This window comes from Sceloporus occidentalis, unplaced genomic scaffold (assembly GCF_023333645.1).
Source record: "Sceloporus occidentalis isolate IW3139 unplaced genomic scaffold, rSceOcc1.0.p SCAF_7, whole genome shotgun sequence".
NCBI lineage: Eukaryota > Metazoa > Chordata > Lepidosauria > Squamata > Phrynosomatidae > Sceloporus > Sceloporus occidentalis.
This window is the reverse complement of record NW_028316987.1, coordinates 74,870,397-74,887,473: the sequence shown is the minus strand read 5'-3', so window position 1 is coordinate 74,887,473 and position 17,077 is coordinate 74,870,397. Positions and strand designations below refer to the sequence as shown.

The 17,077-nt window shown below is 39.5% G+C and overlaps 1 protein-coding gene across 4 annotated transcripts in view; it reads right to left on the bottom strand.

The window, feature by feature from the left end:
* The window catches only part of ARMC3 (armadillo repeat containing 3), a 76,680-nt gene that overhangs the window by 14,785 nt on the left and 44,818 nt on the right, over positions 1-17,077 (bottom strand). For all 4 annotated transcript variants that reach the window (XR_016281958.1, XM_089533356.1, XM_089533357.1 and 1 more), the window contains exons 12-14: positions 4,916-5,165; positions 4,161-4,297; positions 3,605-3,773 (exon numbers count right to left, since the gene is read on the bottom strand). Coding sequence is in view for 3 of the 4 variants with exons in the window: in XM_089533356.1 (XP_089389482.1) it covers positions 3,605-3,773; positions 4,161-4,297; positions 4,916-5,165 (556 nt within the window). In the remaining variant the exon portion in view is untranslated. The remainder of the gene's footprint in view (positions 1-3,604; positions 3,774-4,160; positions 4,298-4,915; positions 5,166-17,077) is intronic.

Genomic DNA, 17,077 nt, shown 5'->3' with positions numbered 1-17,077 from the left:
AGGAGGGGTTTCACATGGGCTCCTTCCTACTTATTCACATAGCACTAAATTGTGGTTTAATGTTACACATGAATTCTTCCTCTATGTGAGAAATCAGCATCAAATTATGAATAAAAAAGAAAGGGTGTGAGTACACACACACATGCACTTAATGTTGTTACTGTGCTGAAAGATTTTGCTTTTTTGACACACCACTCTAAAACACTCCCTTCAAACGATTTTAGGTTGCATTAATAATTGGGGGGGGGGGGAAAGACTATGATTTTAAGTGTTTTTTCCCCTTTAAAAATAAAGAAAATATCAATAGCATATACCTGTATGCTAGATTACAACAAAAACTGCAAAAACAAAACAAAACAAAACCAGAAAAGATAAAACAAATCAGATATTTCCCTGCCAAAAGTACAGTGTTTTTAATGTATTCTAAGACTCATTGGCAGTTTGAAAATAGCTAATGAGTAATATCTCTTTACTGACAGCATGGATTACATTGCCTGAACTTTATAAGCAATTTGAGCCTATGAGAAAGATATAAATGGTAGTTAATAGGGTTGTGTGCTCTCCGCTTCCCCAAGCGATGAGGAGATCCAGGAGCAATATTACTGACAGTTGGCTTGCTTTGGGGAAAGAGCTCTGGAGACTGTCAGGGACTTTATAATATTTGGTTTATTTACCAGTGTAAAGCAAGAGTATAAATAGGTGCATGCCCTTCTACCAAATAGAAGCTCTGTCATTCCATAACCAGTCTCCAAAGAGGTATCCTAGATTGCTTCTAATGATTAGCTCTTAATTCTCAACCTCATTATCTCTTCCAAAAACTGTTTATCTGATCCTTTGCATGTGCACGCACACACAGACACACACAAGTTTCAGAGGCACTCCAGAAGAAGAGCAGTTTAAAACCAAAGATGTAAAGTGTCTTATTAAAGTGAAATAAATTGACACTCCTTAAAGGAGTGACAGTGAAAAAGTTAAATAATTATTGTGTACCACTGCAAGAAAGAGATAAACGTGTGTACAATCCTCAATTTATTTACTTTGTATGTTTCTGATTATGCACAGTTTGCTTCCATTTTCAGTTAATAGGTTTAGTTTTAGATTAAACTGAGATTAATCATAACTATAGCCAATAGAATGCATTCTTCTCAGAGCTGTAATTAGTTCACGCTCTTGTGAAGCCACATCTCTTTGAACTGGCCTTTGAAAATATGTTGGTGTTTATAGATTTTAAATAAAATTTAAAATTAAATAAACTAAAATTTAAAAATTAATTTGATTTTAGTGATGACAAATCATTTCGTTGTTTAATATTTGTTTTTAGTAGTACTAACTGTTTTAGTATTATTTCTAGAAAAGCAGGACAAAAACAAACAAACAAACAAAAGGCCACTGAAACAAGCCAGCTTCACAGACTAAGGTTTTAAGGTGACTTGTTACAGTAAACCATAGTTCAGAATAATCACGGTTTGTCAAGGTAAATACTAAACTGAGGTTAACATATATACTTGTGTACAGGCCAACCTCGTGTATAAGTCAAGGGCAGATTTTGGGGACAAAATTATGGATTTTGATATGACCCATGGATAAGTCAAGGGTTGATTGATTGATTGATTGATATTTTATTTCTATACCGCCGTTCCCACGATCACGGCGGTTTACAGGCAATACAAGTGCGATACAATACAAATTAAAAAACAAACTTCACAATAAAAACACCCCTGTTAAAACCAGCATAGCTATACATCATTAAAATCCACATAGAATCAATCAAACATTTCTAGACAATCTAAAAATCCAATATAATACAACACACAATACATAGGGGAAAAACAGTCAGGACATGTGAGGGAAAGCTTGACGGAATAAATGAGTCTTCAGGTTCTTCTTGAACGACTCCAGGGAGGGGGCTAAGCGGAGCTCCTCAGGGAGAGCGTTCCAAGATTGCGGGGCTGCCACAGAAAATGCCCTTTGCACCGTTAGTACATATTTTGTCTTGGGAACGCTCAAAAGATTTTTCCCCCCCTGACCTGAGTGTGCGGGGTGGATTGTATGGGGAGACGCGGTCCTCTAAGTACTCTGGGCCCTAGCCATTTAGGGCTTTATAGGTAACAACCAACACCTTGTATTGGGCCCGGAAGCGAATTGGCAGCCAATGCAGATCTTTCAGTATCGGTGTAATGTGGCTGGCCCTGGAACTACCAGTGACCAGCCTAGCGGCCATATTTTGAACCAACTGCAGCTTCCGAGCTTGGTACAAGGGTTGCCCCATGTAGAGCGCATTGCAGAAATCAAGTCGAGAGGTTACCAGTGCATGCACCACTGTTTCAAGGTCCCCCCGGTCGAGGTAGGGACGCAGCTGGCGTATCAGCCGAAGCTGATAACAGGTGCTCCTAACTGTCGCGTCCACCTGAGGAGTCAGGTGAAGCGACGAGTCAAGGAGCACCCCCAGACTGCGAACTGAGTCCTTTACGGGGAGTGTGACCCCGTTCAGGACAGGTGGACAGACCTCCTTCCCAGGACCAGGAGAACCTAGCACAAGCACTTCCGTTTTCTCTGGATTCAGGCTGAGTCTGTTTTCCCTCATCCAGCCCATTACCGACTCCAGACAGGCATTGAGCGGAGAGATGCCATCCCTAGTCACTGCATCAGTCGGAGACACAGAGAAGACTATTTGGGTGTCATCAGCGTACTGATAACACCGCGCCCCGTGTCTCCGGATGATCTCTCCCAGCGGCTTCATGTAAATGTTAAATAGCATAGGGGACAAAATCGCTCCCTGAGGGACCCCAGATGTAAGGGCCCTCTTATCGGAGCGACAGTCCCCCAGCTCCACCATCTGGAATCTACCGAAGAGGTAGGAACGGAACCACTGCAAAGCAGTGCCCCCAATACCCAACTCCCCCAGGCGATCCAGAAGGATACTATGGTCGATGGTATCGAAGGCCGCGGAGATGTCCAAGAGCACTAACAGGGACACGCTACCCCTGTGCATGCCCAGACGGAGATCATCGACTAAGGCGACCATGGCAGTCTCAACCCCATAGCCCGCCCGGAAGCCGGTTTGAAATGGGTCCAGATAATCCGTATCCTCCAAGACCCTCTGCAGCTGGGTAAAATTTAGGGGCATGTAATGGGGCTAGGAAGAGGTTTGGGCAGCGAACGCTCCCTCCTCCTGCATCTTCCTAGCCTGGCTGCCCCCTCCGGAGGCAACTGGGCTGGGAAGAGGCTTGGGAAGGGAGCATTTGTGCCTCCTGTGTCTTCCCAGCCTGGCTGTTCCCCTCTGGAGGCAACCAGGCTGGGAAGGGACTTGGGGAGGGAACGCTTGCTCTTCTGGTGTCTTCCTAGCTAGCTGTCTCCTTTGTACACCAAAAGAGGAGAGGGAAGGAGAGGAGAGGGCATGCACAAAGTTCTCCTAAGCTCACTCCTATAAGACTGAATTATACCTTATCATTAAATCTTATCAATGGAAGAATGTAATAGATTGTTTAATAAATGGGAAGTCTTATCTCACCATTAACTTTCTGGCCAATTTTCAGGGTTTAGATGAGCACATAGGCAAGAAGAGACCTCCAAAGATTTCTGACAGATAGCAAAATTGTTTTACCTGTCCATAATCATAGAATCCATCTGAAATGATGTTATTGCATGATAAATAGCCCATTTGACTATATTTCTGGGAAAGATTGTGGTCAAGTATTTTGTCCAAAGCTGCTTCACTGAAGTTATTTTTACGCCCTATGGACAGGTTAATTTCTTCAAGAATGTCTAAGGCACTGTTCCAAACAAAGAAGAAAAACAAAATATTAAAAAAAAGTCTTTCCAGTTCATTAAAAAAAACCCTTCATCTTCCAGGTTCAAACCTTTTCATAAAAGGTTTGGCTTAAATTAACAAGTCCTTCAGTCTTCTCTTGTCATTATATATATTAAAGCCACTGCATAATAGCTACAGTGGTGAAAGAGTACACTGCAATAACTACAACAGTGCTATTTCCTAATTTAAATTTGTAAAATAATTTCTCTTAAACACTATTTAAACAACAAAAATCTCTATATAATAAATGTTAACAGAAGGCTCATTCTCTGAGTGCAAATTGGAATGCAGGCAAAATTAGTTTCATCCACGCATAAGAGAGAAGCTATCAGAGGCTTGGTTAGCTTACCCCAGCCTGGTCATTTCAGCTGCTGTTAGTTCATCACTGGCACACACCATAACAGCCCAACAGGCATTTCTTCGGACTTCATCATGCTTAGAATGTAGAAGTTTAACAAGCGGATCAAGACCACCAGAGTTCCTTAACTAAAAATACAATATTTATTGAGAGGAAAAGATAGACACACGAGAAGCAGAGGCTATATATATTCCATCATCAAAGGCTGTATTGTTACTAAATGCTTCATATACTACCAAGGCTGGAGTCTGGGTTCTATCTGCATTTGTGATTACTCAAAAATGTCTTTGCTGATAAAAGAAAGGGAGATGATGCAAAAAGTAACACAATAATTACTTGTACAGTAAACAGAATGTCAGGCAGGGATGCTTATTTGCATAGACCTATTCAGAGCTGATGTCAGTAGTTGGTATCATCCATATGTACTAAGGCCCATTCCTTGGCAGGAGATCCACTGCTAAGCCCCAGAGCATCTTGTGGATACGCTGCTGCCTATTCAACTTCCTTCTGTGACTGAGTAGTAAGAAGAGTTCTGAAGAGGGGCAGCAACACTAAGGAAAACCTATCATGGGCTTTTTTTTACAAGCTTTGTTCAGAGGGGATTTGTCCGTGCCTTCTTCTGAGGTGGAGAGTGTGTGACATGTCCGAGGCACCCAATGTGTTTCCATGGCCAAGCAAGGACTCGAACCCTGGTCTACAGAGTCATAGTCCAACACTCAAACCACTACACCATGCATATGGCTCACCTCAGCTCTGGCCTCAGCATCACAACAGACAGCTGCAACAACAAGAGCTGCTCTACTCTGCACAGTGCTGTTGTTGGAATTTAGCGGTTCAACAAGTGCACTCATTATACCATGGCTCTGGATGTTGAGACGCAGTGGCTCTTGTATGGCCAGGTTTGTGAGAACCGTAGCAGCGCTAGCGACAGCCCCATCTCTTCTTGAGCTCAGAATGTTAATTAGAGGTTCAATGCCATCAGCATCAGCAACAGCACTAGGAAAATGGATAAAATGAGGACAGCACTAAATCTGTGTTAATGTTACTGCAGGAAAGCAAGGAACCTCAAATGCATGCATGCTCATAAATCACTAGTACTGTACAAAGTGGTTAATTGAAAACGCTCTATTAAACGCTTTAGACAGAAATATTCACATCACCATCCCAGAGGTTGGCAACCTGCAGACCTGCAAATGTTGTTTGACTGCAGCTTCCATCAGCCATTGCTAGCATAACAGCCAACAAAGAGGAAACCATGGGACATTGGCAGACCACAACTTGCCCATCCCTGCGTCAGATATTAACATAAGAAGTCCCATTGAATTTAAGAGCTAACTCCTAAGCAAAGGTGGCACAGAACTGCAGCCTTTCCAAAAATGCATATACAGGTCCACTTAGAACAATGTTGGGCATCTTATGGATCCTCAGATGTTGCCAGACTGCAACTCCTATCAATCCTAGACAGAAAAGCCAGAGTTGGTGGGACTTGCAGCCCAACAATATCTGAAGGGCCATATGCTGCCTGTCTCTTGCTTGAAGCAACTCTGATTAGATCCAGCTAGGTGTGCTCATTACTGTGGTCTTAAGGCAGGAAAGCTCCATCAGACTCAAGATCAGGGAGGAGAAGTTTACATTACTGCAATCCCAAGGAAAGCTTCCCTGCCACCAAAACTATTTTCAATGGGAAGCCATTTTCTCAAAACAGATGGAGAATTTAGGGCTTCTGGGGGAATATTCTAAAAATACTCCCAATTTGCCACCTGTTAGTTGAATGAGGAACTTGGTGTGGGATAATATTAAAGGAAACAATTAGCTTATACTGTTCTTCTTCTTTTGGCCTTCTTCTCTTAACCCACATTTCTTTCACTCCCTAACATAAACTGGGAAATATAATCACATTCAGTATTACATTTCCTCAAAAGCTTTCCCCCTGAATTTTTTTTGGACTGTCAGAAAATACCCTGAAAAATATTCAGCACCACCAGTAAACTCACCATTTTACAGTGAGGTGGAGAATCTGGAGATTGGGATTTTTGCTCAGCCTTATTATGCACAAGCAATTTTTCTAAATAAAACAAAATAATAAATTAAAAACTACCTGTGTAACAACAGTGGGATTGTAATTATAATACCTGTATTTATTTCTACATGCCCCAAATTCCAGTGGTTCACAGGGGGTGTCGAACTGTTGCTGAGCATGTAAAAAAGCAGGTGTATACCACACTTGTCCAAGTCACTTGTCAGCAATATAGAACTCAGAGACTGGAAAAATGTGCCAATATTAATTCTGTCAAATTACACTGGGGCAAGGAGGATGTAAGCCACAACATAAAACACCATTTTTTGTGAAGGTATTTCATCAGGGAATGATACAGACATTACTATTTTATTTTGATATGCTGTTCCCCACCACCACATTTTGCCATTCTCACCAGAGTTTTCTATTCCATGGCAAGTAGCAGGAATATCAGCGAGAGGCAGCACAATGGGCAAAACAGGCAGGGTTTGTTGTTGTTTTTTGACAGAGATGCACAATGTGGGAGCTGTGGTCCACTGCCTAGTGGTGTAGAGGAGCAGAAGGGAAAGGAAGCCTGGTCTATGCAGAAAATTGGGATGGTGTGAGGAAGAGTGGACAAGATGAGAGAAATAGGAGAGATCGGAAAGATACAGGAGCAGCACAAAGAATCACATGAGACCACAGCTACATGAAGGAGTGGGAAAGAGACACAGAAGAAGAAAAAGGCAAAACAGTGATCAGATAGAAAAAAAAGAAGTAAAACAGGAAGAACTTGAGAGAGAGGAAAGAATGAAGCAACCAAAGGAAGAGGGTGTAGGATACTAGAGGGGGCCAGAGACCTGGAGATATTTAGACATCAGAAAAATCAGTGGAATTCAAGAATTTAAAGAGCTCTCTACCTCTTGATCTGTCTCTTGTTTCTTCAAAAGGTCTGGAAATTGTTCTTGTGATGTATTGGTGCCACGAGGTGGCATTGGGGATCAGGTGGGTGTAACCTATTAATATTTATTTCTATATAAAAGATGTTTGGTTGGTTGTTTCCTGTGCCATTCTTGTATGTGTGTACATCTAAAAAAACCATACTTGTTCTCTACTAGTGAGTGGTCAAGCAAGAAATTATTTTTTTTCTAAAATTCATCCATCTGTTTCCTTGACTCCCAAATCCAAAGGGAAAGAACAAGATAAAGTGTGAAATCATGGACGCGACTTTACATCGTCATTCTTTAAAGGTTTTTATTGCAACAATGTAATAAAAATATAAACACCAAAACAGAATCAATGTGATTGAAATAAACATCCCATTTTCAGCACTACTTAATTAAATAAGTTTTAAAACTTTTTAGAGTAAAAATCTAGGATAAAAAGGTTTAAAAAACTCCTTTTAAAACTCTTTCTTGGCTCTGATAGGATAATAAAACCAGTTTTCCTCATATGAATTTAGGATAAGGCATAAGTCATCCACATCAGTTTTCTACAGAGGAAAGTATCTTATGATTTCATAAAGTCATAGAATTGGATAATACTTTAGAGACCATTTCCTTCAACATCTTGTCTGATATGGGAAATCCAGAGCCAGAGCAACCCAAAGTGAAAGTAAAAGCCATGGTGGCAGTGATTTCTTTTTCATGAGTGATCTTCACAGAGAAGTACATGCATACAGTTTATCCAAATGAGCAGACGATAGTGACCTTTGAGATCCTATGCACACTTCCCTGAGAATAGGTTCTATTGAAAGCAGTATAAACAAGGATGCTCCCTTATACTGAGTCAGCTCATTGGTCCACTCTTGAAATCCCAGTCATACCAGAATTTTAAAGGCAGAATGCTCTGGATGCAAACCACGTGCTGTATCAGAGTGTTGGCTTCTCTGTTACGCGTTGGGCAGCATAACATCTTGCAACCGTATTTAAAGATGGGAATGGTTGTAAAATTAAAATGTGGAAGAAAGAAATTTTTAAAAAGTTACCTAGCTTTTAAATGGTTATTTGTTTCAGATAAAAGATGATTTGATTCTTTCTTCATGGTGTTATAGCTCTCCCCCCCTCCATTTTAGTAAAGCTAAGTCAATCAAGCAAAGGAACAGATAAAGAAAAATAAGACCTGTTCCTTCTCTGGAGAAAGCTGGAATTTAATAATAGCTTGACACTTGTCTTACAGACAAAAGAATGGCTTTTGGAAATGCCAGTGGAAGAAATAAAATAGTGTGTCTTTCTGTCATGATCTCTTTAAAATGGTTTAATTATAAAGCATTATCCTCCTCAAGTAAGTTTTTATACCAAGCAGAATAGGAAATGTTATTCTATTCTCCAAGTTATGAGTCATTTACATGATAACACATTTCCTATATTATCTACTGATGATGGTGGGGAAAGCCACAACAATAATCTCCCTGCCTTCTTTGGATAAATGAGAGGTTTGCTTCTTCAAAACAATAATGTGCCTTTTCCTCCAAATCTTATACATGTATGACTGTCACTTAGATTCTCTTATAGGCAGTAGATGGAATTCTAATGCTACCCCTTCTTTACTTTGAATTTATCTAACAGTACCATACTCTGAAAAATTGAATGCTTCCTTTTATATGCCTTCATAATATTATTTCTATAAACAACATAAGGCTTATGCTCAACTGACTATCATTTCATAGTCATTTTATACTAGGCTCATCTGTTTGTTAAACAAAACTTGGCAGAGGTGTTAGCACAGGAAATATACAGATGGAAATCTCCATTTTCAATGTGCTTTCCTATTTATACCATGGCGCAACAGCATCCTGTGCATTTACTTAGAACTGGGTTCCTGTGTATGAAATAAAGTTACTCCCTAATAAATATAATTAGGTTTGCAATCTTGCAACCGAATGCATTTTTATTCAAAACGTCTCAGTTGGGCACAATGGAGCCTATCTTCAAGGAAGTGAACTAAGCAAACTGAACTAAGACACATATATAAATGAATCTTTTCTTTACAGTAGACAAGAACTAATAACTCCTATGGAGAAACCACCACTGAGATCCCTTTCAGGTCACATAGTTATAGCACTGTGATTCCATTTTTAACTGCCATGGACGCTTCCTATGGAACCTTGGGGTTTGTAACTTGGTTGTAATTTGTAACTAGAGCTCTCTGACTCAGAATTCTTAAAAACATTCCCTAAACTACAAATCCCAGGATTCCAAAGGATGTTGCCATGGCAATGACTGGAATCAAAGCACTCTAATCGTGTAGTAGGTAAGAGTCCAGATACAGAGTGTAAGTAAGGAGCAGAACATTTTTTGTGTTTGTGCAACTAAATTTGGTGCTTCTTTCTTAGTATGGGGTGACTGATGAAGCATTATTGTCTTGTCTAGTAAGCCATATCTTCTCATGATATGGCCAAGTATGACAATCTCAGTTTACCCATCTTGGCTTCTACATAGAGTTCATCTTTATTTGCTCTAGGACCCATTTATTGTTCTTTTTAGCAGTCCACGGTATCCATAAATTCTTCTCCAGCACGACCTTTCAAATGAGTTAATTTTCTTCCTATCAGCTTTCTACCCTGTCCAACTTTTACAACCATACACAGAAATGGGAAATACAGTGACATGGACAATCCTAACTTTTCTATTCAGTTATATATCTTTACACTTCAGGATGCATACGGTCTTTCCCCCCTCCTTCCACATCCCTTGCTTTTGTCTCATCACCATCATCATTATCATTTATATCCCACCTTTCTCTCAAATGGGATCCAGTGAATATGAAAACATGTTATTACAAAAGTGGATCATTTATCTTTGTATGTTTACTTTCAGAATGGCTTTTGAGATGACACAGAAATTTTAGAAAATAATTTTCTGTTCATATTAAGCCATGATGGTTTTTTGTGTTTTGATACAAAACATTTTGGCTATCTGAATTATGGATATTGCACTGTGTTACCATGTTACTGTACATTTATGATACATACACCCTACAAGAATTTCTCATTAATCTTGTGGGCAAGGACAAAACTGCATACATTGTCACTATCGTGAATAACTGACAATTAATACTTTATTCATGCCTGAGAAGAAGCTATAAGAAGAAGTGTTCTAAACATACACGCTCTAGTCTATATGTCAGTTCTGGATGTATAATCTGGTTAACTGATACTGAAACTTCTTATCAGCAGGATGTAATCATAAATAATCCACATAGAACAGCAGACCTTCCAGAAGCTTAGAAAGGTGTTTTCCTTCTTGCTATAATGAAATATAAACACAGTCATTTCTATCCTCCCAAGCTTCAGAGCATAATCCACAAAAGTAACCAGAGTATTCTATGCTCATCATCATAAAACAGTTGTCTAATATGGAAGCCTCTTCTACAAAGGTATGCTGCTACTAGTTTGTTGTTGTTCTGACGTATAGTGACCCCAAGGTGATTCTATCATGTGGTTTTCTTGGCAGAGTTTGTTTAGATAGGGTTTGCCCTTGCCCTGCAGAGGCTGACTGTGTGTGACTTGTCCAAGGTCACCCAATGGGCTTCCACAGTTAAGCAGGAATTCAAACCCTAGTCTTCCAGTGTCTTCTTCCAAGGCTGAAACCACTACACCACAGTGGCTCTCTTGCCACTCGCATTCTCATACATTTTATGGTAAATTATTCACAATGTCACTAGGGGTCAGTATTGAGACACATTATCACAACAAAGACTAGCTCTTTTATTCCAAAATTCAAAAACAGAACTATTATTCAACGAGTGGGGAAAAACCTATTATATTCCACTCTGTCAAACAATATTAAATCATCTTTTAAAAAAAAGGATTCAGTGAGACATAAAAGTGCACTATTATAAATGTAAACCTCAATATAAATTTATTATCATGATCATGAAACTACTTTAGAAATACAATTCAGTGGAGTACTCAAATTTTCAACATAAACTTAACAAATAAGTCAAACTATTTACATAAATATTCTTGGATAGAGATGGTTATGTACTACTTCTAAAACTCTGTCTAACAGCATTATTTCAGTTCTGATGTTTCCAACAAACAAGATGCTATTCTTATCCTTTGTTTGCTGTGTGCCTTCAAGTTGTTTCCAATATATGGAATGATTTGTTCAGAAGAATGTTGGCCTTTGCCTTTCTCTGAGGTTAAGAGAATATGATTTGACCAAAGTCACCCAGTGGGTTTCCATGGCAGAGCAGGGTTTCCAGACTTGTAGTCCAATGCTTACACCACTATGCCATGCTGGCTGGATACATGTAATAGGGCTTTCTTTCTCTGTAGCAGTACCCCTACTGTGAAACTCCCTACCCAAGAAAGTCAGGTTGGCTCCATCTCTTTTAAGCTTCTGAAAAGCAGCCCAACAGACTATTCTGCATGCATTTAATGTTTGAAAATGCTTTAAGTGTTTTAAAATTGGATTTTAAGATTTTTTAAAGAAAGTTTTCAGGAGGCTTTAATGAGTACAGTATTTTAACATTTTTAAAAAAAATATTTGCATTATTCATCACTTGAGAGCTCATGTGGACTGTGATACAAAAATACTCTAAATAAGTAAAAAATCTTTGTTCTTCTAATACAGTGTAAGCAGTTGGAAATCCCCAAGATGTTTTGGTGATGTGGAAATTCCAGCTGGTGCATTTGGAGAGTGTCACTGTTAGATCAGCATCACTAAGCAATACTGGCATCGAACTTTTCATTGCACCTCCTTTCCACTGTATTTACAGTAAGACATTTAAACACTCTATTCCACTCAACCTGACTGAGCTCTCCTTAGTACTAATGTTTAGTTGAAATCAGCTGTGAATTATTTTTCTAATAATGTTTTCCAATATCAAGACTGCCATTTTAAAACTTGAAAATAAAGGTCACTTCTCACAAATGTGAGATGCTTTTATTGCATAACTGCCACCAAGTTGGTTTTGACGTATGCCAAGTCTAAGAATGAGACCACCAAGACCATCTGTTATTAACAGCCCTGCTAAAGTCTTGCAAACTCAGGGGCATGGCTTCCTTGATTGATTATATTCACTTGTAATGAGATCTTCCTCTTTTCCTACTACCTTCCATGTTACCAAACAATATTGTCTTTTCCAATGAGTCACGTCATCTTATAGTACATGCAAAGTATAATGGCCTCAGTTTAGCTGTCTTGGCTTCTAGAAAGAGTTCAGGACTGGTTTACTCTAGGACCCATTCATTTTCGTCTTTTTAGTAGTAGTCCATGGTATTCATATAACTCTCCTTTAATACGTAACAAATGTGTTGATTCACTTTTTGTCAGCGTTCCCTCCTCTCCAGCTTTCACAACCATACATAGAAATCAGAAATACCAGAATGATTCTAGTTTTGTTATTGAATATTTTTATACTTGTGGAACTTATCTATTTTCTTCATAGCTGCCCTTCCAAGTCTGAGTCTTCTTCTTGACTACAGTCTCTTCTCTATTTTGATGAAGGATTGAGACAAGGTATACAGGATCATTTGATGTCTTCATCATTCACTTTAAGGTTAGGTAAATCATCTGCTACCCAGTTTTTGCACTTTCTTCCATGACTTTCCTCAATAGTTGTTCCAAGTCTGCCATTTTCTGCTACAAGTATGGTGTCATCTGTATATCTTAAGCTGTAGGTGTTCCTTTCTTCAATTTTCACAACTCCTTCCTCCAAGTCTAAATTCAGTATGTCTAAATTCGAGATATAGACATAATGAAAGCTGCAATAATTCACTTTATTAACTGTGTTAGCCACCAGCCACAGGATACCAAATCTTCTTAATACAAATATAATTGATTTATTCCAGTACAACTAGAACTTCATCACACTGAAAAGACATACTTGGCTTTACTTCGTGAACGAAGATTCAGGAAGGACTCATCCATGCTTTCTACAAACACGTTGATGACGATGGATGTATCCTTCGAGCCTGTGCAATGGATTTTTCTGGTGGAGTGCAGCGTGCACAGAACTGGCCTCACCCTTTAAACCAGAGGTTCGTCTGCTGAGGCCTTGACAAGCATGGACGGTGGCAGCGAGGTCCTTGGGTTGTAGGTTTGATTAGAGTTTCCTTCTCTTAGATGGTTGACCTTACAGGGTTAGACGAGCACCATCTGCCCGGGTTTGGGATTAGAGTTTTCCTTCTCCTAGGATGGTTGCCATAAGGCTAGAGAGCCCATCCTGCCCTTTGGTGCTCTTGGTCAGACCCTTCGGTTGTGACCTGTCTGGCATGGGAGGCCCTACCGGTGTCTATTATACCACCGCCAGCATAGCTCACAACTTCATTAGGGTACGCAAGCCTCTCCCCCACACAGTCACAGTCAGCTGGAGGGGAATAGGAGGCCAGAAGATAACAGTTAAGGAGGGAGGAGCCGCTTTCTTCAGGCTATCCCTGGTGGAGCTGGGTCTGCCTGATCACTCCTTCTCAGGCCGGAAGATGAGAGTTAAGGAGGGAGGAGTTTCTTCCTTCAGGCTATCCCTGATGGAGCTGGGCCTGCCTGATCACTCCCTCTCAGGCTGGAAGATGACAGTTAAGGAGGGAGGAGTCTCTTCCTTCCGGCTAGCCTTGGTGGAGCTGGGCCTGCCTGATCACTCCCTCTTAGGCCGGAGGATGACAGAAAAGACATAGATGTATATTAAAAAGTATTGTTTCTGTGGTAACATAAATATTTCTGAATAAAAGCAAGTATGCTTACATAAACATATACTGTCAGTTGTTTGTATGTAACAACTTTTTGGTTATGACAGTCTGTAAACTATTATATTTCTAATTAATACAAATACTAATCACTGTTAGTAACTATGTAGTGGTCAATGTTCCTGTCCCCTAAATATTTCCTGCTTGATAAAGACAATTAAAAAACATAAACGACAAATTATCAAAACTCATCTCTTCCGGTAACCTTTGTGTACTGAAAAATGTTCTGTAGTAACTTGCTACCAATAATAATATTTAAAGGTAATTAAAATCCAATATAATGTTACTCTAATCTTCATTGCACAGTAGCTGTTTATCCTAGCAAGGCTTGCGTGATTGTTAAAATATAACTAGCATTAATAAAGCAGCAACCTACTTCATTTTACATTTAACAGCTGGTATGCTACATTTATTTTGTATTAATAAAAATTAACATATGACTCAACCTCAATAAAATATGGGATGAACAAAAAAGGATAGGACCAATAGATGGCAGTCATACTGTAAATTAAATACCAAACTATATCGAAATAAAATGTGCTGTCCTAATTGGAATCTAGACTTAAACTCTTGGCATAGTTTTGATTACTGCCTAATTCAATAGATAGGGAATGAATTAGTAAACACATGGAGAGGCACCCTTAGATTTTGCACGAGTAACTGCATTGCCTCCCTGGGAGTTCAGAACTACTATTTTAGTTAACACATGGCTAGCCAAGATGGGTTACTTAGACTAAAACAGTACTTTGCGCTAGGCATGTAGGAGCTGCACAGGTCCACTGCGGAATTGTTGAAACATAAATTTCTGTTTTCAAAACATGTACCACTGTAAAAAATAAAATCTGTGGCATCTGAAGGATGCATAAAACAGCATATTCAGTACCCTTAAACATATAAATAAAACATGACACAAATTCAGGGAGGAAAACAATCTCAGGCCTGACACCTGTCCAAAAAGACAAAAATGGCTTCAAGCTAAATTCCCCTACACTTACACTGAGGGTTCACTACACCAGAAGAAATAAGACCTTCTAGATTAAAAGGTGACATGTCCTTAATACTCTAGCAACTATGGATAACCAAAAACAGCATTGAATATATCACTTTCTTGAGCTGGATCCTGAAAAGGAGAGACAGAAACGACACCACCTTTCTGCTCAAGAATAGCTTTTACAGGAAAATCCTCAAAGGGTTATACCAATCAACTCTGCAATCATTTTCTAGCTTGAGAGTGGAGCAAAGCAATTCTAGCAGGGTTGGACCCCAGAGACCAATAGCTAGTTCTCTATGTGCGAGCCTAGGTACAATTGACATTAACTGAGGAGTCACAAGAAAGGAGAATCAGAGTCAATATCTACTGCATTTTTTCACAGAAGAGAACAGTAGGTAGAATACTATCTACACATGATAAATGATGCTTGTTCTGGTAATGTTAAATTCATGCCAGTGCATGCTAGAGCCAAGTGAATAATTTGTGACATAAAATATTTCTGACAAATTATGTTTCTCTCTCTTCATGGAATATCTATGAGTCAATCACTTTACAGTGGTACCTCGGGATACGAATTACCCAGCTTACGAAATTTTCAGGATACGAAAAAAATTAATTTAAAAAAACTGTTTCGGGTTAAGAAAGTTTTTTCGGGTTACGAAAAAACTTTTGGTGCTTTTCGGCGCGATTTCGCACCAAAAAGCGGCTTTTCCCCATTAGCGCCTATGGGGATTCGGCTTGCGAAAGCCTTTCGGGTTACGAAATTGACAGCGGAACGAATTAATTTCGTAACCCGAGGCACCACTGTATTTTATTTATTATTTGAAACTCTCATAGAAACATTTTGCAAATTTCATTGCTTGAAGTCCTTTAAGATTTGAAATGCCATGTTCATTTGTGACTGCTCATGTAAGTCACATATGGGTTTTTTCTGACTAACTGAACACAGCTTTTATAAACTAGATGCAGACTGAAATAAATGGAGGAGAAAAATGTCTGTGTATGCAAATATGTGAGTTTGTATGCATAGAACAGGTTTTATAACTTTTCCTGTTTATTATTTATTTCTTTATTTACTTTTGTCCCATCTTTCTCCCAAAGTGGGACCCAAGGCGGCATGTTTAAACACATGAATGTTCACCAACAACACAGTAAGCGGAATAAATCTGCATATAAATTTTGATGAACTATTGACTGACAAATCCAGGGGTAGGCAACCTTTTTGAGCCGGGGGCCAGGTTGCTGTTCCTCAGGCAACTGGGGGGCCAAAGCCAAAAAATAAATAATTAAATAATTTTAATTAAATAAATAAATAAAATATAAAAAATAATTCCTACATACACTGCACACATCATATTTTGGAGTAAAAACCAAACCAGTCGTTATGCAACCTCTCTCTTTTTTCTTTTCTCTTTTCTGCAGCCTTGCAGTTCTGCAAAAGCAAACCCCCTCCTGCCTCTTCTGCACACAAGACTTTATTGGGAAGGAAAGGGTTTGAAAAATTAACTACTACTTCTTTCCTTCTTTCCTTTTCTTTTTGCCTTGGGCATGTCACACTCTCTCAGCCTCAGAGGATGGCAATGGCATCCCCTCCCCCTCTGAAGAAAACTGCCCAGAAAAACCCCACAGAAGCCATAACAACTTGGAAGGCACACACAGCAACAAACCCAAACTTTGCCCGGGGGGGGGGCAAGTCACACTCTCTCAGCCTCAAGGGAAGGCAATGGCAAACCACCACCACCTCTGAAAAAACTTTGCAAAGGATTGTTTCATAATAAGTCGGGAAAACAACTTGAGGGCACACAACAACAACCACACCTCTCAGCCCTTGTATCTTGAAGGCATGAGGGCACAGGTGGCAGAAATGGACTTCCCTTTCTGGCCAAACACCACCCCCATACACACACACACAATTCCAAAACACACACTAAGCACATTTGGGCATTTCACGTGGCTTTACTTAACATGGCAATCTCTTGTATATTTAATAAGAGGATTATTGCAGAACCAAACTCTTTGGGTTTCACACTGAACATGGTTTAACATGGCTATGCATATTGAACATGCCCAGGTGGTTTCACAAGAAATGGATTTGCCCTCGGTCTCAGGTTTCTTGCACCAACTGTACTTCTCAGAAGTGTGTACTTGGTCAAGGGACTTTGGTTTTTCTTCACTGCCCATGAGTTTGTAAAAATCACAGCAACTTTTATTGGCCATGCCGCAGGCTTGCT